At 40.8% G+C, this 24,251-nt stretch overlaps 1 protein-coding gene across 3 annotated transcripts in view; it reads right to left on the bottom strand.

Annotated features, from left to right (window-relative positions):
- The window catches only part of RELN (reelin), a 296,722-nt gene that overhangs the window by 85,399 nt on the left and 187,072 nt on the right, over window positions 1-24,251 (bottom strand). For all 3 annotated transcript variants that reach the window (XM_082239382.1, XM_082239381.1, XM_082239383.1), the window contains 7 exons: window positions 15,968-16,160; window positions 13,723-13,835; window positions 6,737-6,874; window positions 6,224-6,410; window positions 3,087-3,292; window positions 2,571-2,742; window positions 490-690 (listed from right to left, as the gene is read on the bottom strand). In XM_082239382.1, coding sequence (XP_082095508.1) covers window positions 490-690; window positions 2,571-2,742; window positions 3,087-3,292; window positions 6,224-6,410; window positions 6,737-6,874; window positions 13,723-13,835; window positions 15,968-16,160 — 1,210 coding nt within the window. The remainder of the gene's footprint in view (window positions 1-489; window positions 691-2,570; window positions 2,743-3,086; window positions 3,293-6,223; window positions 6,411-6,736; window positions 6,875-13,722; window positions 13,836-15,967; window positions 16,161-24,251) is intronic.

A 24,251-nucleotide genomic window follows, 5' to 3' on the forward strand; every position in this document is an offset into this window, starting at 1 on the left:
CCCCAGCCTGTTCCTGTTCCTACTCAAGAGTTGATAGTCCCCTAATTTCCCTTCAGATTTCATTCCAATCAAAACTTGAACTAGTCCACCATTTTTTTAGACTATGGTTTGACTGTCTTTTCATCACACTTTGCAAGAGCTGACCTTACCACTCTCCAATTTAAGTAATTACTTCCCAGAAATGTATACTGCAGTTGTACTTGTTCATATTTACAGTCACGTCACTACAACAATCAACCTGGATGAGGATCTTGTGTGGGGTTTTTTTTTTTTGGGGGGGGTGTATAATGTGGTGAAAGTGGCTAAACAAAGGCCTAATCCATATAAAGGCTAGAGATTACGTCTGAATTCCAATGGAAAAGAAAGTTTTGTTAGAGGTAAACATTTAGTTAAACATCTCAGAATCACTATCTGAATAGGTTCAGATGCTTGACTGAATAAGGTCAGGGCAATTGGCTTTCTCTTAATTTAAGCTGTAATTATTCATACCTTGAACTGAAGGACATATCCTGGTTTCAGTGTTAAATCCCGTGTCACTGCAAAGCGATCACCATCTGATTTCCCGAATATCATTGCTGATGGGGTGGCAGAACAGAAAGTTTCATTTTTGGGCATCCCTTCATTAGCTAACATCAGCCACACACTGAGCTGGTTCATAGGGTAATCGAATGCTGGTTTTTCATAGAAATTCTGTTGGAAATATAAAGCAAAACAGAAAGAATTATGTCTCATTGTGTTTAGTATAGGAGGGTTTTGCAACCTGATACGCAAAGGAGTCGAGCTGAAGCACTTGGATATTAAGAGATTTATGATGTGATCCTCACCACTTTTATGTGGACATAAATTCTGCTTAAATCAGATTTGAGATTGGTTCACACGTGCATATGTGAACCAACTCCATTGGAAAATACTGACTTTGAGATGAACTGAAGGTTTTATCACTGCTGCTTCTGAGATTACCCATTCATCACTTGATCTCAGGCGGTGAGCATGCATGTGTGAGCTAGACCTCAAAGGCAAAGGCTCTTGCACATGATCAAGAGGACAAACACTATCCCATCAAAAGTCACAGCAGGGGAGCCCACAGCCTCCAAAATAAGTAAACAATCAAACAATCCATTCATTGTCACAGATGTGGGTAATGGGATGTCCATGTATAGTTCTTATCATACAGGCGACATCTAAAAAAAGTTTTTTGCAGCTATGGAACGACATCCTACCCAGCATTTGCAAAAGCAATAGATGTAGCAGCTAGAGAAATAGTTTGAGTTATCCAGTAATATCTCCATAAGAGAAAGAAGACAACACTGGTCCCACAAAATAAATATATTATATTGTAGAGAAAAAAATAATCTGGAAAGGCCTGAAGTCAGTATATATAAAAACATACAAATGCACACACGCACAATCAGGGCTGAAGTTCATTTGCTTTGTCTTTATTTGGAAATATGTTTCACTGAAATCAGTGGGACTCACAACTAAAATATACCGAGATGCCCACCTGGTTATATTCAAGGACTCAGTTTTCAGAGTTGCCTTAAAATCTTTCTTTGACTGTTTGTCACAACATCCCACAAGATATGTTGCTATAACCATTTTACGGCTTGCGACCCTCTATATTCATGTGTCTTTATTTCTCTCACTCCCCATGGGCCACCCATTTGTCAATCACCTGAAATCACAATGACATCAGGTGACCTGCTTTCACCCACATGGATGAAAATTAAATTGTGTGACGGACTATGCAGAATTAGACAAACTGACAGGAAGGATTCGAAACCTGCGGGACCAGAGATTCTTAGAGGACTGGAGTAAATATCTGAACTATTTGAAAAGCAATTGTAATAAACAGATTGTAAGGAGGATTATGGAAAATATTGCAAGGAAGACTATGAACAGAATGATCAGTTAAGGACAATTAAAAGTAACAGAGAAATTAAGAAATGCAGATTAAGTGATAAAGAATGGGAACTCTTCAGAGGTAGTTGACGGAAGTCTAAAATATTGTATAAGATAAGAATGTATGTTAAATGACTGTTGGAAATGATATGTTAAAAAACTAATAAAAATGTATAATAAAAAAGGAAAAGAAAATTAAATTGTGTGAGTTCAGAAAGAGAGAGAGAGAGAGAGAGAGAGAGAGAGAGAGCGCAAAACCTGCAGCTGTTTAATATCAACCCCGCAAAGTACATTGAGCCATGGTACAGGGCAACTGGAAGCCTGACAGGGGCTTATCAGTTTAAAATTGCCGTGCAGGACTCTATGTAAGCACTGACAATTAGGTGCCTTGGCTGAAGAATGGGCTAAAATTTGTTTAAATAAAAATAGCATGTCACACATACGACTGCATGTATTATTTCCTCTAGAAAGCATTTGTGAGTTTGCAAATCTGGCCACAAATACTTTCCCCTCTGATAGAAATCAAATTTGATAGAAGCAGGTATAAGGAGGGCCTGGCACACCTGTTGTACAATGTCTGCATTGGGAACAGAGCTTGGAGTATTACCACGGCATCTCTCGTTGAATTTTCATTTGACCCAGGAACTTAATTAGTTGCACTTGTGGATTACCTGAGGTAAAGTGGGGTTAACGACAGGGATGACCTGCTTCAGTTTTTCTGACAGAATTATGATGTCATCAATAGCCCACTGGTCGTATCCTTCCCCTGAAAACACTGGCTGCCACCAGCGAAATCTAGTGCACGGTGTCTTCGCAGCAGCAGGAAGTTCAAGGTAGACAAATCTAGATGCAAAGATTTCCAACACGTTTAAAAGGTTACATACTAGGGAGCTTGCAAACACAGAATACCCGTGTGCTTGGATTATTTCACAGTGTGTGTATGTGTTTCATGACACATTTCTCTGACTGACACGCTGTTCGCTGCTTAAAAATCTCATGCCACGAGTGAAAATGAACAGATAAATCATGAGAGAGCTCAGATTGCTTAGTTGTGGCTTAGAATGCTTCTAATTCAGCAGTCTATCCAAAACAGAGTTATTGTTAGTGATAAGAGTATGGCTAGCAATGCTGTGCACTATACACAGAAACAGGCTTTTCAAATGCCCCATCATGGTCTGAACTGGTACCTGGACTTGCTGAAGTCAGAGAAGTACATTTCTGCCAGCAGATGCCAGTTGATGCCTCCGTTGTTGCTGTATTGCAACAGGATACCTTCTTCTCTGCTGTCTGGTTTGTTGCAGGAAGAACTCTCCCCACCTATCTGAATGTAAAACTGGACAAAGTCTACCCACGTGGTGTCCAAATCCAAGCTGACCAGTTGCCTCTTTCCAGCCTACAGTAGACAAGGGACAAAGGAGGGGGACGATGACACAAAACAAAGCTATTGAGACAGCTAATATTTGTAGTAAAAAACAACAACGGGGGCACTTATTCTATACTTCAAATGTATGGGATATTAAGTGGATATTGTGAATCTGAGATTATCAAAGTGTTGTCGTGGCATCCACAAACTGAGGGTGCCAGTATGTACTTCAGATGGTAAAGCCTCAGTAAATGGACCACTCCGATATTATTGGTAGGGATATAGACTGTGCAGATATGAAACAAAGGGGAGGACAATAGCAGGTGGAATCTGCGGTAAGTTCTTTTAAAAGAAGCACACAATGTGAAAGAGCCATTGTCTGTCAAAGTAAGCAATATTGGGTTGGAAGAACAAATAGCCTTAGTGTAAGGCAGCTCCCCCTGTTAGGAACTTACACACAGAAATACATCTAGGAGTATACAGTCGGGGATATTTCTCCTAGCTTGAATACAAAGGCCTATTTCAAAACCAAAAATCCTGAGCTTAGTATACAAAAGCCATTTGGTTAGGTCAAAACATGTTTGTCATTTTGATGATGGCCTTCCCATGACAGCCTTCAGAAGTTATCCTCAGAATCCTCCAAGGTCTGCTGACAGACATCTGACAAGATCTATGTGGGCATTGAGTGACTAGAATTTATCACATGGATTTAAACTGACTGATGCACTTAAAATAAAATAAAAAGTCAGCAGAAATACATATTACGTTCCTTTCAGGGGACAAGAAGGTATATTTGACCTCGATCTGCCTGCCAAGAGCAAGGCTTCCTATTCAAAGTTATCATTCAGTTATCATTAATTCAATACCTGCATTGGATTTTGAATGGTGGAGCATCTTTAGATCCCCAAAGTCAGAGCTTGAATCACCATACGAATATTTGGTCACAGAAAAGCAAAATTTGAACAATTTTTCCCCAGCTCAATTTTTTAGTGGAGAAGTGATAATAATTTGGAGGGGTTTTTTTTGGTAGGGGAGTTACATTTTAGGCTGCTGCTAGTTTGTCGGCTGCAGCATCCTGTCAACACCATATAACACCTCTGTTGAGGTAGCCGCACTGGCTGCTGTTTTGCTATCAGGCAGAGTTAAAGGTTTTGCTTTTAGCATTTAAAGTCCTAAACCACTTGGGACCAAGTTACCCATGGGATGGAAGCATCCCGTAGAGCCCTGCACGGCAACCATCCCCCTCAGATGGGGTACAGCTGGAAACTATCATATTCCCCTAAGGGGCACTAAGTTTATAACCAGAAACTGGGCTGTTAGTGTTGAAGCTCCAGGACCCTGGAATCAATTTCCAGCTGAAATTAGACAAGTGTCTTCTGGAGACATTTTTTGTTTAAGAAGGGTTTCCCTGAGGTGACCCAGTGATTTATGGAATATCAACTGTATATTTGCAGAAATGCTTTTTAGAAGCATTTATGTGTGCATTTTATCTCATTTCTACCTTGTTGTACACCTCTTTGGTGGCTTCAGGTTGTGAAGCAGTTTATAAATGGGTAAAATAAATAAACAAATGTAGAATGCATAAGCTTCCAGCGGCTGTGATCCATTTGGGGATAGCCTGATTTCCTGAGGAAAGCACAGAGGACTCCATCTCTCAGGTGAAGAGCATATACAATGCCAGAAAGAACAGCTGTCTGTGTCATACTTCTAACATGAGAACCACTCCATCAGTGGGATGAGGCAGTACATAATTAAAGTTAATTAAAAAAAGGTCTCCAGTTACAGAAATCACAAAGGAAATGAGAAGGAAGGCTAATTAAAAGGAACAACATTCTTCAAATATGATTACAGACAATTAAAACAGAGTGTAAGGTAAAATCCAGAGTGGATGTTCTGTTTGCACAATGGCTTTTGATCCAGCAGAGGAACCCAATAAAATAAGAGAAGATGGAATTCAAATTGACTCATCTTTCCTGAAACAGGCCCCTGTGTCACCCCTGTTCCAGAGGATTGGGGAAATCTCCCTAACAGCATGGAGGGTGTGTGCTGGGAACTGGGGGCGGGTGTGTGTGTGTGGAGGGGTGGAAAGAGAATCAGCAAAATCACCTTTCCTTCTCTTATATATGCAGCTTCCACCACTGGATCAAAAGCATTTTCCCTACATAAGCTGGGTACAAAACAAAATTTGTTAGTAATAACTGAAATTAAAACATGCATTTCCTATATCAGCAAAAATTTAAATAAACTAACCTTTTTTAACAATTCAAAGGCAACACACAAATAAAGACTTTTATTTAAAATAGCACATGTATCAACCTGGGGCTAGTGACGCTAAATGCACATGGCTTAAACAAAGACATCTGTAACTGGGGAAAGCCTAAAGAAAATATTGAAACACAATTTGGATTATAGCATGATTATTCCAATTTTACAGATTGAGAAATGTAAATACTGTAGCCCACATGTCAGGTGCAGTTTCAATGCTGGAGACACACAAACCATGGTTCATATCTTAACCAGGCTTTGGAAGGGTGGGAGAGTTGAATTGGGACACAGGGAACAAACTTCTACGCTTCGGCCTCAAATAGAGGTCAGTCACTCCATTCTAGCTACACCTTCCCTTGATTGCCAATGTTGAAATTGTGGCAGCATTTTCACAACACCCTGCTAGCTGGTCACCCAGACACATCCAATGCGACCCTATATGTCTGTGAGATTTGGTCCACAGATAATAAACAAAGACCCAGCTGATGCTTTTAATATCAGGAGATCCTGGGTCTGCATTCCTGTTGTTGTTTTTAAGTAAAAACATTGGTGGGCCACAGGGATTTTAGGTTTTATTTTAAAAATAAATCTAAACTCACATTTAATCTTGTATCACAGTGCTGACGTCCTTACTAGTTACATCAGATATAATTTAAGTACGTATAAATGTGTATTAAGGGGTGTGTACACATATACCTTGTTGAAATAGAGAGAGGATCCTGATGAGATGACTCCACAGCCTTCCTCTGGTTTTACAATCTCTCCACCAATCACCTCCTGCCATCCTGATTCTAAACTGTTTGGATTCTCAAAATCAGACATTATTGTTGAAGGGAGATTATTTGCAGGGTGACATTCAGTGCCTTGATATCCAGAATCACATCTGTAGAGAGGGGCAAACATATATTGCTTGAAAAAAATAACTGAGCAAACAACCTTGCCCTATGTATGTGAACAGAGAGCTTGATAATATTTAGACAGATGGACGGTTCTTTTTCCACATGAAGAAAGCAGATCGTGAAAATTCCAGTCCTAAAGCCCTGCCTCCCTCACTAGATGTCTTCCATCCAGGGCACTGCAATGCACAGGCAACTCATGGCAAGTTAGGGTCTTCCTATGCCCCAGACACTGGATCTGCTGGCTTTTGGAATAAATAACTGCAAGGCCATGAACAGCAACTCATCCACTACAAGAGCAAACATGCGGTACCTGCAAACACCATGGTCACACCAGCCATGACCATTGCACATGTTCGGGCACTGCTGCCCAATGTATATGTTGTCTAAAGCCCATTCATCTTGCGCTGTGTAGTAGCTCTGACTCCAACGGAAACGTGTAGCACTGGACCTAAAAGATAAAATAGATATATATAAACGTGTGTGTCATTAATATAACACTCAGTATATAAGCACATTTCTCATAAGCAGTTTTGAGATTCAATTTCGATCAAGTGGCATATAAATTCTGTTAAATAAATAACCATAGCATATTGTATAAGAGTTTGCAAATTAAAGGATGACATTTCAAATGAAAAATATATAAGCTGGTTTTCAGAAAATAGTGCCTTCAATGGAATCCTGGACACTGGAAAGAAAATTGGTACTCACAGACTGTTTCTGAAGTGGAACGATTTGAAACATACATAGAGCAAAATTTAGCAACACTTCAATTGAGAAGTGATGCCAGAATGTTCAATACCCTTAAATGTGTCTCAGAAACGAACTAATTTACTTACTTAATTTATTTATTTTTACAAAGTGTGTGTGTGTGTGTGTGTGTGTGTGTACACACACATCTATATCTATCTATCTATCTATCTATCTATCTATCTATCTATCTATCATCTATCTATATCTTCCATTGACGATGTTGAGGACTGTAAGTAGTAACATATAATTAAGATTTAAAAATTATTGAATTGAAATAAAAACAATAAAAAGCTGTACCCATCCAACCAATGAAGGCTTTTCACCTATCCTTTCCTATATAGTTTTGCAATTTCATACTCATGGAGATTTGGACTGATCCTGGTCTTGTGGTGAGTGAGTCAAGATTTATTTTAGTCAGTGACTAGGACTAGTTCCAGAAAGTGAGATCTAAAGGGAGTCCATATTGAAAAATGACCTTCTTCAGGTTGCAATCCATTTACAGTAAAATATTATATATTATATACAACATAATCATCTTGCATACCCTATGCAGTCTGAGCAGTGGAATGGGCTTTTAAAGGGTTAAGGATAACTAATCCATGTGAATAAGCTTGAATACATATTCTACAAAATCCAGTCTCCCATTATTCCACCTACATTTAGAAAGTGAAACTAAATTACAATAAACTTTTCACCCTGAATGGCAATTTTCAGGTCCATCCTGAATTGATGCTTTTCAAAGAAACTGTTTGACGTGTCCTTACACACGCAGAGTTTATGTGCATGGGCGGTTTTCTAGCTTTAATGATGTTCCCTTGGCAGAGAATGCATTTACAGGATAGCTCATAATGGCTATGGATGACTCATTCTAGCCTATCAAATCCGTTACTCATCTCTTAAGGACTCCCTAATGACACAGAGGCACAACTGATAATAAATGTCCACAGTGAGCCCTTTATTGTTTATCTTGTCAATGATCTGAAGATAATGGGTCATTGATTCCTGTCCTAGAAGTCCTTTACTGTCTTAGAATGGTGTTTCCAGAAGTCGCTGCGGTACACCAAGGAGAGAGAGAAATCACTAAGCAAGCCTCATAAACATCAATGAAGTCAGAAGAGACTAACCACAAGCTGTAACATCCCAAACCCAATGAGGAACATGAAAGAATGTTTGCTTGCTTGTCAAATCCTAGGGTTTGTTTTTCTCTTTCATATCTAAGCGGAGTGCTCTATGTTCTAAGTTTTGGGACTGGTGTTACATTTTGGCATTTCCTCATTTATTTATTTTTAATGACAGTGACAAAAATGATGCCTTTAAAATAAATTAATGGTATTTTTGATCTTCTATTAAAGTTGCCCCTGTGAGATCCTGCTGAGGCAAAAACGTTTAGCTGTTGTTTCATACTGTTTAAATTGTTTAGTATTCCTGGGAGTTTTATGATCGGCTAATTGTTTTACTATTTTTGATGCGCTGTGAACTGCCGAGAACAGGGCTTCTCAAACTTTCCACCTCCAAGACCCACTTGAGACAGCTGAAAGTTACTGAGGGCACGGGAAGAGACAGTCACAAAAGGGTGGCAGATGCTTATAAAGAATGTAAGTGAATACTCTAGTTAAAAACACAAACCACTCCTCAAGATCTGATATCAGAGAACCTGAGGGATCATAGAATTGTATAGTTGGAAGGGACCACGAGGGTTCTCTAGTCCAAAACCCTGCAATACAGGATTTTTTAGTCCAACCTGGGGCTCAAACCTACATCCCTGAGATTAAGGACTCAGTGCAATACACAGATGTGACACTAGATGGCAGCAGCGAGCTATGGCAAATTCAACATCTTTTTCAAAACTTTTTTTTAAAGCATTTTCACAGTGTTTTTTGTATGTGTGTAGATTCCACCCAAGAGTCTCATGATCCCCCACCTGAGGGAGGAATTTTGAGAATCCTTATGAAAATGATCAGGTAATTTTGGGTAATAAGTTGCACAGTTAGGTAGCAATCCTGTACACAAATGTCTGGTATTAAGTCCCATTAAACTCATCAAGAGCAGCCACATTGGTCCACCTAGTCACAGGCTTTCCCGTTATGCATTGTATTTCCATTTAAATTTGTGTCATTATTTCTAAATTCATGTCATTATTTCTAAATTTGCATTTATAATTCTATATGAGCACATGCAAATATGTGCCTTATTTCATCCCCTTTTTTGGTGAGGTCTTTCCTCTTTTGGTGATGAACAAGTATATGTCTAGGATTGCATTGCTGGATTCTTACATAGGTGAAAAGAACATTTTGAAAAAACACAGCAAGGTTTAGGCGCCACTCCTTGAAATAACAATAAAAATATTCCTCCTCCTTCAAAATCTGCCTCCCCTTTACATTTTGAGAGCTACACTTTACCTCCAGGTGACAGCAGCATACGAGGATTACTGTATTTAGCACAGCAATTAACAATTTTAAAACTGCTTGGCCATATTAATTAAGAAACTAAAAATGAAAGGGTGAATGTCAGCTGCATTCTCAGTGATAACAATTGGTTGCTTGGGCAATTACCACTTGGCAACTTCATAGAACAAGACTGTATGGCAATATGAGTTTTGTTACAGTGCTCAATCTGCCATTTACTAATGTTTAAAACTATGTTATGCTTTGCACTGTAACCAGTGCCCCCCTGTGCCCCCTGTCCTTTCGCTTCCTCACTTCTTTTCATATCAAATCAACTCTGTGTCAGATTTAAGCTTTCATTATATATCTACAGCTACAAAGATTTAAAGGAAATTATCCTAATTTTGAAATACAGCAAATAGCGTTCCTTTCAGGCAAACCACAAAGTATGTTTTGTTATACTGGATTTAACATAGGATAATGCTGGTTCTTTTCAACTATTAGGAGAGACTAAGGACCCAGGGCTGATGAAATTATATTTGCTACCTTCAGAGTTACTGTTAATTACATTTACCCAATTATCCTGCAACTCAGCCATTAGGTGTTGATTTGTTTATGAAGGCAGCAACTGGCAGCTGTTTGTATCTCATTAAGCCTGTTCTTATGTAAATGCCTTCCATAAAAGTGAAATTAATTTTCATCAGTGTTAGAAACGTATAATTCATGTACAATACAGTCCAGAGAGCAGGTGCATCCAGCCGATATTTTCAACACAAGTAACCCGTGCCTCATATTTTCCATCCCAGCAGATCCTGAGTTACACGAGGAGCCTCTAAAACTGTGTTCAGATGCGCTACATTTACAGGTACATATGTTGCTGTAGAGACATCACCTTGCCAACAAAGGTCCGTATAGTTAAAGCCATGGTTTTCCCAGTAGTGATGTATGGAAGTGAGAGCTGGACCATCAAGAAGGCTGATCGCCGAAGAATTGATGCTTTTGAATTATGGTGCTGGAGGAGACTCTTGAGAGTCCCATGGACTGCAAGAAGATCAAACGCATCCATTCTGAAGGAAATCAGCCCTGAATGCTCACTGGAAGGACAGATCGTGAAGCTGAGGCTCCAATACTTTGGCCACCTCATGAGAAGAGAAGACTCCCTGGGAAAGACCCTGATGTTGGGAAAGATGCACAAGGAGAAGGGGACGGCAGAGGATGAGATGGTTGGATGGTGTTCTTGAAGCTACCAGCATGAGTTTGATCAAACTGCGGGAGGCAGTGGAGGACAGGAGTGCCTGGCGTGCTCTGGTCCAGGGGGTCACGAAGAGTCGAACACAACTAAATGACTAAACAACAACAACAACATGTTGCTGAAAAAACAACAGGGTGTTCAAGACAGCTTATGGCAAGGAAAGTCATTGCCTGCTTAAATTACTTTGATTTGTGGTTGAGAAAGAGGAAGCATCCAAACTGCTAGGAAAGCACACACATGATTTGAACATCGGATCTCTTTGACCCTGCAAGATCTTTCATTCAAATAAATGCAGGACCCAGACCCTCCAAGTGTCCCTATTTTCCAGGGACAGCCCTGGATTTACAGAAGCTGTCCCAGTTTCTGATTTGATCCTGGAATGTCCAACATTTCCTTAGGATGTCCCTATTTTCATCGAAGAAATGTGGAGGGTATGTAGTTATCTGACCCTCCAGCCATTTGAAGGCAGCCCTGTATAGGGAAGTTTTCATATATGTTGGCAACCACCCAGAGGGGCTAGGCCAGGGCAACCCAGTCAGATGCGCAGGGTATAAATAGTAAAAAAATTATTCATAATATTATTATGGAATAGAATGTCCCTATTTTCATCGGAGAAATGTTGGAGGGTATGCAGGAGGTCCCTGGTTCATTTGTTTAGTTCTCCCAACAGTGAAAAGAACGTAGAAGGAATATGGGACCACTGCATGAATTAAATGTCCACTCCCAGTCTCTCTCTGGGTAAAACGGTGAAATTAAATCAGACCCTGAAAGGTTTCAGACCAGCTGTTTATTTCCTAAAAATACATGATCATTTTTAATACGGGGTACACATTATAATATAATGTCATCACTTGGAAAGAAAAAATAATTGATGAGGTAAGTAACAGAAAAGAGGTACATCTGAGTCATTTGTTATACAGAGAAATGGCCAAATGCAGGGAAATGAAACTAAGTTATCGATCTTGGCCTGATTTCCAGTTGCTGTGAGGCACTGGGTTTGAAGATAACCAAAGAGTAATGCTAATTTATTCATTTCATTCTCAATAGAAGGAAGCCATAAAGGGTTTATAATACTGAAACCTATCTAGTTTTTTTTTAAAAAATGTCAGAGTTATTGTGATTACAAGACCTAAGAAAAGTAGAGGAATCTTCTGATTATTTGTTTGTTTTGGAAATGAATAAATGGAATGGCTATAAGGTATTTATAGAAACTGGTGATTAATAAATGTATTTGCATTGCTTTGGTCATAGAAATTGCTAATAAAAACCTTAAGATTGTTACTAATTCAGAGCATAATAGGGGGAAAGCTAAGCTTTACTGGCTCCCTTTGATTTCAATAACAGAGCTAAGTGTGTGCTTAAATATTTCCACCTGATACCAAGAAGATTTTGTAGTGCTTACATCCAAATGAATTGTTTTTTCAAGGAATCGCATTGCCAGAACCAAAAAGCATGACACTTATCCTGAAATGACATTTGGGCCTATGCAGCATTAATTTCCTTTCCCTCCTCTTATCAATTCATTGTAACTGGGTTACAATATAATCATCATCATCATCATCATCATCTGGCTGGGTTTCCTCAGCCACTCTGGGTGGCTTTCAAGAGAACATTAAAAACTTCCCTAAACAGGGCTATGGAAGTGAGAGCTGGACCATCAAGAAGGCTGATCGCCGAAGAATTGATGCTTTTGAATTCTGGTGCTGGAGGAGACTCTTGAGAGTCCCATGGACTGCAAGAAGATCAAACGCATCCATTCAGAAGGAAATCAGCCCTGAGTGCTCACTGGAAGGACAGATCCTGAAGCTGAGGCTCCAATACTTCGGCCACCTCATGAGAAGAGAAGACTACCTGGAAAAGACCCTGATGTTGGGAAAGAGGGAGGGCACAAGGAGAAGAGGACGACAGAGGATGAGATGGTTGGACAGTGTTCTCGAAGCTACCAATATGAGTTTGACCAAACTGCGGGAGGCAGTGGAAGATTGGAGTGCCTGGCATGCTCTGGTCCGTGGGGTCACAAAGAGACGGACCCGACTAAACAACTAAACAACAACAACAACAACAACAAACAGGGCTGCCTTCAGATGTCTTCTAAAAGTTGGATAGTTGTTTATTTCCTTGACATCTGACAGGAGGGGGTTCCACAGAGCAGGTGCCACCACAAGAAGGCCCTCTGCCTGGTTCCCTGTAACCTCACTTCTTGCAGTGAAGGAACTGGACCTCAGTGTCCAAGCTGAATGATGGGGGTGGAGACGCTCCTTCAGGTATACTGGGCCAAGGCCATTTAAAATATCAATACATGATATCAATAAACCAAAACCCATGCAAACATTAAAACCATTTAAAACAATAATTAGCAGCAATTATTAATGGATATCAACATTTCAACACAACTGTTTCATGCTTCTAAATTCCCTGAGCAACAGGAAGTTGCAGAGATCTTACTTCGTTTGTCAATTTATTTTATTTTATTTAAAATATTTTTTTCTGACCACTCCCACCAGCCCTCTACTGTGATTTTGTGATGCCAAAAGCCTATTGTGACTCCCTACCCAAGACACCCAAAAGGTGCCCTTTAAAAACACATGAATTGGCCTCACCAACTAGAAGATTTTGGCTGAACTCATGCTGACACGCCTAAAAAAAAGTTAGTCGCCCTTGCCTTGCAGGATCAAGGTGGGTGTTTCTGATGAGAGCGTATTGTAGACTCATGTCTTTTGTAATAAACAACTTATTTGAAAAACATAAAATTAATAATATAAATATAAATAAAATAAAAAAGGAAGCTTCCAATAATAGCATGACTGGTATAACTCTATAAATGTAATTGGGCCATAAAGGTAATTTGGACAACCCTCATATTTGCATGAAAGACAGCAGGATATGTTCATTAGGAAAAGCAGGTATTACCATGTTTTCTGAGGTAAAAGTACTGTGATTCTCCTCCATTTCGTATATTCACTGGAATGGTAGATGCTTGCTGGTGTAAACTCCTGGCAGCTAGGCATACTTGGAAGACATTCCTTAAGGCGGAAAGACACACAAGAATATCAGGATTAACGTGAAGACATTAAAATTAACTTTTTTTAAAAGGTGTGAAGGTTATTTAACCAATAACATTCACTTCAAGGGAGGGGAACATCAGACTTCCCTCTTTGGTCCTTGAGACGCTACAGAGGCCACACGTCATCCTCAGACACATCCTTTCCCCTCAGGGCTCCCCCCTCATGGCCCTTGCTTCACTTTCTGCTTTAGCTTGGCTGAATTGTCTGCTTGAACTTTAATAATAATTTATTCCTTGGCTTGACGAAGGCTTGGGAGGAGTTTGAGAGTGTATAAAAGCTAGCCTCTTTTTGCCTCTCACCCCACCTACTGCTTGTTTGTGCACCCTGGAAAGTTACCCTGAAGTGAATGCATTCCTCAGGCTGAAATGGGTTCCCAATCCTGCGCTACAATATTTCTGTCATGAATAAAATACATCATAAGGCATCAAAACATTATCCTTTCATCCAGGGATAGACCATTTCTGTTAAGTTGTGGGTGAACATATCAGACGACGCAGCGATTCTTCAAACAGCTCTTGTTTATTCACAGGCCAGAACAGAACTGAAGGGTTCAGCCAGCCTGCTTATATAGAGCTCCACTACAATGCAACTGTAACAACTTCCTGTAACTATCCAATTACTGAACGTCACTTTCAATCCCTTATTTGCATATGTGGACCTGAGTGAAAACTATCTATAGTATCCCCCTGCTGGCCCAGGATGAGAACTTCAGTACATAACAATTTCTAGATTCTCTGGGGCCATTCTATACCTCAGACATTGCTTCTGGGGTCAGCCCTTCCACAGATGGAGCTATAATAAAGTTGGAATTATCCAGTACTGGCAGGATAAAGTTGCCTTGAGGGTTGGATTCATCCCATGTTTCATCGGAAGAATACCTGAGCTTAGGGTAGCAAGACTGGTTTGGCCACACTGGGCACTGCACTGCACTGCACTACACTGCAGGGGGTGGTACAACAAAACTGTAAAATGGATCACAAGAGACTGGAGGAGGGGGGCCACCGAATTTTAGTGTCACACAGGGCACCACTGAAATTTGAGAGCCCAAAGTCCACCATTGGCATCCTGCAGATGGTGCACGAAATCTAGAAAAACTAAGGCGAATGTAAATCAATAGAACTCAGGGTATTGACTGAGTGCTTGCCCCACAGATGCCTGTGGGGTGTAAATGTGCCTGTTTTTGTCTAGATCGCAGCCCATGAGTTATGTTTTCCTACAGGAAAACTTATTAGGTAATTTTATAATCTGGAAAGGACAAACTGATTAGTTAAGCAGGGGTCAGCAAACGTTTTCAGCAGGGGGCTGGTCCACAGTCCCTCAGACCTTGTGGGGGGCCGGACTATATTTTGGAAAAAAATATGAACAAATTCCTATGCCCCACAAATAACCCAGAGATACATTTTAAATAAAAGCACACATTCTACTCATGTAAAAAGATGCTGATTCCCGGACCATCTGTGGGCCGGACTGAGAAGGCGATTGGGCCGGATCTGGCCCCTGGGCCTTAGTTTGCCTCCCCATGGTTTAAGCTATTGTTTAATAGCAAGCCAAGATAATAAATCTGGTCTGTTTCAATTAACCACAATTTAAACCTAACAAAGATTTGTCTTTTGGCGCACAACAATAAATTGTTAATGCTAAACCGGTAGCATGTGCTTCCGGTCTCTTCCAAACCATAGGGAGAGGAGAGGACAGAATGTGTGAACTTGACTTATCAGCAGGCTTGATCACATAATGCTCAATGGGGGGGGGGTTAGCTTTATGTCCACACTGTTGCAATGAACCCAAGCAAACCTCAGGCTTGTGCATTCACCTCTCTCCTCCAATGAGGTCTCTGGAAGAGAGATTTCACTAGCATTTATTTTCTGTTTCCCTTCAATTTGGCTTGTCGTGTCATCTGGACTAAATAGTTTATATAGCAAACTCGGGTCAGTTTAACAAGCCAGGTTCAGGAACCACTGTTTGCAGTTGGGCTGTTTTGAAATTAAGCAGAGTTGCTACAAGCCAGACAGCGCAACAAGTCCAAGACCAACGCACACAGCCTGCGCACATAGTAGTAAACCATGTTTTAGTGTTAAGTGCGAACTTACCTCTTGAACCAGATGCCAAGTAAGACCATGGTTAGTAGAGTATTCCAGCTTCACTTGGTTGTCCATGTGAGGTCTGAACGGCTGCCCACAACCCATTACCAGGTTGAACTGTAGCATATAGGACGCTCCAATTTGCATTGACTGCGTTTCCACATAGCGCATGCTAGAAGCTAGCTTAGAGTCTCCTGTAAAACTGGAAGAAATAAGGATTTGCTTTAAAAAATAGTTGAGAAGCAGCAGCTATTCATGACCATGACACTTTTAGTTTAGTTATACCTGTTGTTATTTTTTCTCACAGCATGAAAGTGCATGCTGTGGGCATGAGGAAGTGAAGACCTGTGGTTCAGAAAATTACAAAAAGCAATGAATATTATAGGTCAAGAAAATAATTATCTGGATTCTGTATGCTGTTGGGTCACTAAGAATGCAGACGGGGGAAAATGCCACACACTAGGAAGTAAAGTGGTAGAAAAAATGTCTTTAATTTTGAAAGGCTATCTGCTGTTTATTATTAAGTAGAAACTGGGACCACAATAGTGTTAAGAAGCAGTTTTACTGAAATAAGTGCTGCATCATTTTTGGTATAAAATCTGTGGTGCCTTTCAGTGAATGAATTATGCTGAATTAGACCATGTCTATTCAGAAGGACGTCCCATTAAATTCAATGGGGCTTTCTCCCAGTTACATTGCGATGACTGCAGTCTCAGGACTCATCTATACAGCTGCAAATAAAACGTTTTGTGTTGTAAAGTGCATTATATAAATGCGACACTAGATGGCAATGGTAAGCTATGGCAAATTCAATATATTTTTCAAAACTTTTTTTTTTAAAAACCTTTTTGCAACATTTTTTATATGTGTCTAGATTCCACCTCAGTTAAGTGGAGTTTCCTATCAGCTCTTGAAATCCCCTCCTCTCAGGGTTCTCCCATTTTTGGTACTGGCTTCCACTTTTTCTTCTTACAGTTTTCTTCTGGTTATAGTCTGCTTCTTGCTCACTCAGCAGCAATGCCCTTAAGCTTCAAACTGCTTGTCCCCTGAGTTTTAGGCTCTGAGACTCAGGAGTCCTGGCAACCACAGGTTCGTTCACTTTAAAATAGTGTGGGACTTTTTTTTCAGGGGCGTAGCCAGTGTAAATATTCTGTTCTTCTAAGAGAACAATAGCAGCACTGGGATTAATACTAAAAGGACCTTGGTGCCTAAAATTTAACTCAGCGTGTACCTTTGAGCTTTAGTAGGTTATGTTGAAAAATCAACATTTTAAAAGGAAATATTAAATTGGTTGGGCATTGTTATGCCCCAGAAGCTTAAGAATGCATGCTCTGAACAGCCAGAGTTTGCCCACTTCCTTCCGTGTGCTTTGCTGGTTGACAGCTGCCATTTTGGGGCAGAAACCATGGTGTGATGGCCTGGGAATCTGATTCAGAGGCTGAACCGGAGGAACCTCAGCCTGCACAGGAGTCCCCGCCTCCAGGGCCGGCTGAGCTGGGGCCGGGCCTTGGATCTGAAGCGCCTGCACCTGTGCCGGATCCTCAGGAGTAGACATCAGATGTATCCACTCTGGCTCCGGAGGTGGTTAAGGACTCAGTGCCTACAGGTGCCCCTCTCCCAGCCCTGTCAGGGGAAGGTGAGTCTCCGCCTGGGTCCAGTAACCCTCCAGCCTCTCCTGAGCTGCAGAGGCTCAGGGCAGAGAGGTGGAGGGAACTGGTTTCTCCCAGGAGGAGTGCTCGTCTTAAGGCCAGGAGAGGTGGGTCTCCTGGGGGCCGGGACCGCCCCTGGTCTCAGAGAAGATAAAGGCCAGTCAGCCCGGTCCCAGGTTGCGGGAGCAACGTCGTTGAATATCTCCTTCTGCCTGGACCCAGACCTGTCCTTCCAGAGTTCCCGTCCCCGCCCGGCTTCCTGCTTCGGACCCTGCCTCGCTCTTTGTGTACTGTTTCCAGACTCGTGACCCAGGACCGGACTTTGACCACGCCAATGGTAACCTTCCCCCCGGGACCAGCACACATGGAAAGAGGGAGGGGGGAAAAGAGATTGGACAAACAAGAGAGCAGGAGAGATTGGACAAATCTGCTTTCCCGTTGTCTCTCTTTCACTGGTCGGTTGCAGCCATTTTAGGAAGAAACCATTGTGGGTGGAGGGAGAGTCACAGATTAGAAATGTTCCCATAGGAAATTCGGGAAATCGTCAGCTCGTTATGCGAATGCTACCCTAACAAATGAATTCCTGGGGCCTGTATGTACTGCTTGTCTGATAATAACATAAATAAAAATCACTCAGGACACACACACACACACACACACACGCACGCACACACAATTTAATAATGTAAGGCTAAATAAGAATCACATGAGACAAACAGAACAATGAATTTAAAGCAAACACCTTAGGGAAAGGGGTGGGTGTTTTCCCACTGATTCCGATAAGAACAAGCAAACAACACAAGACTCTGAAGCAAGCAACAAGAAGATTAAATCAGAAGGATAATGAAAATACTGCATGGTTTTAAATGAAAGGATGGGAAACAGGACTGCATTGGACTTAAACAACAGAAAGTCTCGCTCCAACTGCTGCACCATAACTCTTTAAATAATGTTCCTGTTCCTCAGAAAACAGGAGAACTGCAAGATGCACATAAGATTAGAGCTATTTACTTGCTTCAACATCATTCCCCCAAAGCACTGGGACTGGAGAACCCTGATAAAATGATTCCCACTGATTGTAAGCAAGACCTGTCCATCACAATGGAGCTGCCCGTTCTCTTCTCCTACCTTGGTGTTTTCCTTATATGGTAAGCCAAGTTACATTAGTAAGACACCTGTCTGAGCATTGTCTGAATTGCTGAGCTGCCACAAAGTGCTTTGGGGGGGTCCTTCTTTGATTCAGGGTGCCTCATACAGACCCTGCTTCACCTCTGAGAAGCTGAAGACCCCCCCAAAGCTCCTCTGATTGGCTCAGGATTTGGGATTTGTCTGCATCTTCTACGTGGCTAAAATATATCAGGCTGAATAATAAACTGGATTTCTCTGTGTTGGTCAATCCACTATACATTCTTGCCTTCTTTTATGTTCATTGCACTGGATATATATCCGGGGTGGGTGGGTAGAATAACTTTGATGCCATCTAAGTGCTGGGAATTTCTCCCCCCCCCCGCCCCCTCAACTCCTAAATACTAAGAAAGCACAATCTCTTTGTCTCATAGGCCATTGTTAAAGGATCAAAAAAAAGATCAAAGAAGGTATGTTATGCAGGGACCATACTGAGTATGATATGCGAAGAGATGCTTTTTAAAAAACAACAACAGTACCTTTTCATAGTTTCGTTTTATGCCTACAGATTGCCGGTAGCCATAACTCAGTAGCATTAAAGACACTGACTCTATTCCCTCTCTCATTTCTTCCTTCTGTAATTCTCCAGTGTACCTGCCTACTGCTGATTTTTACTGCTGGATTCCCGACCCCCTCTTCCTTTGTGTGAAAAAACATATGCTTGGAATCAATTTGAGCACTGTCAGAAGGTAGCCAAATATATTGGCTGCATCATAAAAGGAGAGTGATCAAATCCTCTCCAGAAACAAGGAACCAAGAGAATGTTTGTTATAAACATTCTTCTGGGAAATGAATTCTACTTGTACATTTAATTAAATGATGTGCACACTCAGAAATAGTCAACTTCTGTGGGTATTCCCAAAGTAATCAGTCCACCTGCAAGCACTGTAGACTAATTGGCACATGTGGGGATAATAGCATACGTAAATGTACAGGGACTTTCACAACCACTGCACTTTTGAATCCATGACTTTCAATAACAATGGAAACCCCTGTGAATACAGATAAATTGTTGTTGGACAAATCGAGCATGTTAACATAAGAGATTGCAGATTCCCACAGTCAACCTTGTCGCTTTGCCTCAGAAGATAGCAAAGTTTTTATAACAGGGAGGTGGTCTTTTTGGTCATGCCTGATTCACCTTGCCTTAACCTCTAAGGACCTCAATACATATGTGAAGTTTCATATATGGAATTTCACACACGTAATAGTACCAGCACCCATGGAGCTCAGTACATCATCCAGAAACACTGGATGGGAGTGTGAAAATGCTTTTCTGTATTTCATTCATTGCTATTGTAATATATTTATACAAATCTCTATGCAAATGCTCACAGAACTTTAAGATTAACATGTGCCTCCCCACGTAAGAAAATTGGAAATAATTCCAGCGTGACTTTGTTATTACTTCATATATACGTCCAGCCACTTTTGATTGATGGGGTCTGTGTGGAGAGGGTAACAACGTTCAGATTTTTGGGCATTGAATTACAAGAGGATCTGTCCTGGAGTGTCAACACAAGGGGGCTTGTGAAGAAGGCGCAGCAGAGACTGTACTTTTTGAGAATACTAAGGAAAAACCATCTTCCGCAAAAACTGCTGCTTGCCTTCTATCACTGTGCCATTGAGAGCGTGCTCACTTATGGCTTATGTGTGTGGTACGGAAGCTGTACTGCCCAGGACAGGATGGGGTTGTGCAGGGTTGTTAAGGCAGCAGAGAGCATTGTTGGCTGCCCACTCTCCACCTTAGAGCAGATTTATGCCACAAGGTGCCATAGGAAGGCACTGGACATAGTAAAAGATCCATCGCATCCTGGTCACTGTCTCTTCGAGCTCTTGCCGTCGGGACGGAGATACAGGACGATGAAGACAAGAACGAGCCGTCTTAAGAACAGCTTCTTCTCCAGAGCGATCTCGGCCCTGAATGGGAAGCCCGGACTTTGAAAGTCATCTAATCTCCCTTGCTGTATTATACTGTATTGTTTAATTAGTGTTTTTATGGAGCAGTCAAGTAATTTCGTTGTCCCCGAAGGGGGCAATGACAATAAAGATATTATTATTATTATTATTATTATTATATTATTATTATATGCCTACAGTAACAGGAAAAACCACAGCCCTTATCCACTGTGTATAGTTCAACCACTCTAGTTTTCAAAGGTGAGCTGGGCTGTTCATATTATTATTATTATTATTATTATTATTATTATTATTATTATTACCACCACCACCAAATATTGGTCTAAATGTTAATGGATAATTAATGGAACAAGTTACTTTATAGTTTGAGCTAATTTCCATCCATTAAGCAGCAGTAAAGGAGAGGAAATACTTTATTGGAAAAAAATATATAAAAGCTTTTATAAATGCCAGAGCTTAAATCTTGAAGCAGAAATAGATTCTGCTTTACAAATTCCTGTCGACAAAGGGAAACCCACCATATAATTATAAGCATTCCCCCCCTCTCTTGAAATTGTGCTTTAAGATGACATGGTGTAAAATGATTTATAGCATATTGACTACAGTTCTTCTAATGAAAAAGCAATTGTCAGAGTTCTCCCAGGAGAACACTCTTCATGCCATAGCAATCCATGCTCATGGAAAGTCATGAGTTAGAAAATGAGAAGCAAATGGACTCACAGCTGGGAGAAGCCAACAATAATTAATTTAACTACCAGCCATTTGCACAGACCTGATATAAGTAAAAAATTTCCCTTGAGACACGCAAGGTCAGGGAAGGGAATAGTTCACATCTCACAAAGCACCCAAAGAATATTTATACAGCCCAATAGTTTAAGTGCACACAATGCTTTTCTGTCCAATTCAGCAATAATCAACCAAGAAGAGAAGGCTGCAGAGTAATTAGCACTGTAGTTTCTTGTTTGGACTTACAGGGGGAGCGGGGGGAAACCAAAAGAGGAAAAGAAGAAAAAACAAGAAAAGAACTTTTACCTTGCCACCTAATAAAAAAAGCCCATCAAAAAAATCCCCACATATGCTGTGCCAATCTAAGGAGACCAGAGGAAAAGCAATGGCATTAAAGGCCTTTCATGCCAACTCTTTGATGAAAATGATGCAAACAGTTTGGGCATGGCCATGTTGTTTCATTTTAATGAGCAGTGAGTACTTCCATTGTCCTTATTAAAGTGGTTAATGCAGTTTCAACAGCCTCATTATCACTGCCAAAGCACATTTTACGTTGTTCTCGCAGCCAAGTCAACTCCTTTTAGTTTGAGAGGTGATCAGAAAGTCAAATCAGACTGTTCAAAATCTACTTGTTAATAAAAGTCCTGGCGTGTTAGTCCTGGGTGCCCTTGGGCCAACAGTTCTATTATTTACTGTTTTCTCATAATCACAATGATTCCAGTTTCTCAAAGCAAATTATTCATTATATAGCAAATCCATAGCAGGGGGGGGGGAATCTTGATTAGAGATGGATGAACGTTTACTGGGTGGTTTGGTGAAAGCAGAAAAATAAAGTTCTTGTAATCAGGCTTGGAGCCTTCATGTTTGAATCAGGATACCTTTCAACTTTATTTGAACAGATGCTGACAATTAATGGAAAATAACTTTTCACCCTACCAGTCCTAATGCATTAGTAATACTAGTACATAAAGTTTATGCTAATGCAATATTCATATGCAAGTGCATTATGAAATAAAACCTTCAAAGGCAACTGAAACATGGCTTAATAAAACTGATTCTTTCCATTGGTGCATTATACTGCTTTGTTTCATAATAATAATATCTTAAGTGCTGGATCCACAATTAGTCTTGATCAGGGGTCATCAAGTTTTACCTCACCTGGGCCAGTTCACTCCCGTGGAGATCACTCCGTGGGCCGGATTGCATCTGCGCAGACGTGATTTCCGGAGCCATGGAAGCGAGTCTGTGCTACGCCGGTTTAGCGCAGCACGCAGGGATTCGCTGAGCGGGCGGCTTGGTTCAGGGGCGGCTCCTGGGCCGTTTAAACGACCCCCGTGGGCCACTTGTTGCCAACCCCTGGTCTAGATGCAAGTAGTCATGCCTAATTTGAAACTCCACTGATTTCAGTGTGTCTACTTTAGGCATGACAAGCCCATCTGGGTCTAACCCTACATTCCAGTGTGAAAGAACCTATCTGTATAACACACACATATTTCCTCCCCAGAAGTACTATTCATTGGGTCTTACTCACACTCCTCAGTAAATAAAACAAGCATAGTCTCATACATGGAAATATCCATTCAGAAGTTATTTATTTATTTATTTACTAAGAAACCCTCCCATACAAAGCAGCTTTCAACTTTGTAATCTCTCACTTTCGCTTTACGGAAGTACCAGTGTCCTCACTACAGATCACCCTTTATTCAATAGATTCACTCTTGTCATAAAATTCACAAGAAATGCATGTGATGAGAATGTTCATAAGTGGAAAAAATGAATAAGGGTTAAAGGTACTTTGCATAGAAAAACAAACATTTCTTTGTGTGCCTTCTCCACCAGAGGTCCAGAGGGTGCTAACACAAGAACAGACCTTTTTTGCAGGAGCTCCCCATATGTGGGATGCTATCCCCAGGGAGGCTTGCCTTGCGCCTTCATCTTTAGGTGCCAGGCAGAAACGTTTCTCTTTGACCAGGCCTATAATATTCTATGTCCTTTGAAATTTGTTTGTGGGAAGGGGGTCTTCTTACTCTTATTGTGTAACTGGTGTTCTCATTTTGTAATTTTGTATTTTTATATTTTGAACTGCCCTGTAATCTTTGGATGAAGGGCAGAATAAAAATAAAAACCCCTAATATGCATTCTGCATATTGTTGTCACAGTCTATCTTTACAGTGTACAGTAATGCACTGGAAAGCATTACGGATGTGGTTCGATAACTGATCTGCCACTGCAATACTCCAATATGTAGTGTGGCATGCAACTGTAGGGTGTTATACAATTGCAGCATAGGGAATTGCTGGTGCTGCAACAGCAACAAACAGCAGAGTAGCATTAAAAAAACACACCAATGTGAAATACAGAACTAAGAGCAGAAGTAGAGCTATGGCAAAACAAGAGACAATTCCCTGAACACCATTCTATAGGTGATTTGGGGCACCAAATCTATACTGGCAAAATATGACCTATCTGATATGCAGTAACAGGATTTTGTAATGAGACAGCAGCTGGCAAGTAGATATTACATATCCCACACTACAGGGATGTTGGCTAAAAAACACTGGGGGGAAATATTCATGGGAGTAGGTTTATGAGTTTTCCATACAGAGACCATTTTATATCTGAAAACTGCTGGGAACTTATCCAGCCACAGTGAAAACCTTTCAAAACCCCATTGGATTCAATGGGGGTAGAGAGATAAATAGGTGTTTAATTGTCCCATTACATTGCTAGACCTTAGAAGTGCTGAGATTTGGCTAGATCATATATCCCTTGAATAGAATTGTTGTGAGATAGGTCCTGCTAAATACAAAAGA

The sequence above is a fragment of the Podarcis vaucheri genome, assembly GCF_965113315.1.
Source record: "Podarcis vaucheri genome assembly, chromosome: 10".
NCBI classification, from domain to species: domain Eukaryota; kingdom Metazoa; phylum Chordata; class Lepidosauria; order Squamata; family Lacertidae; genus Podarcis; species Podarcis vaucheri.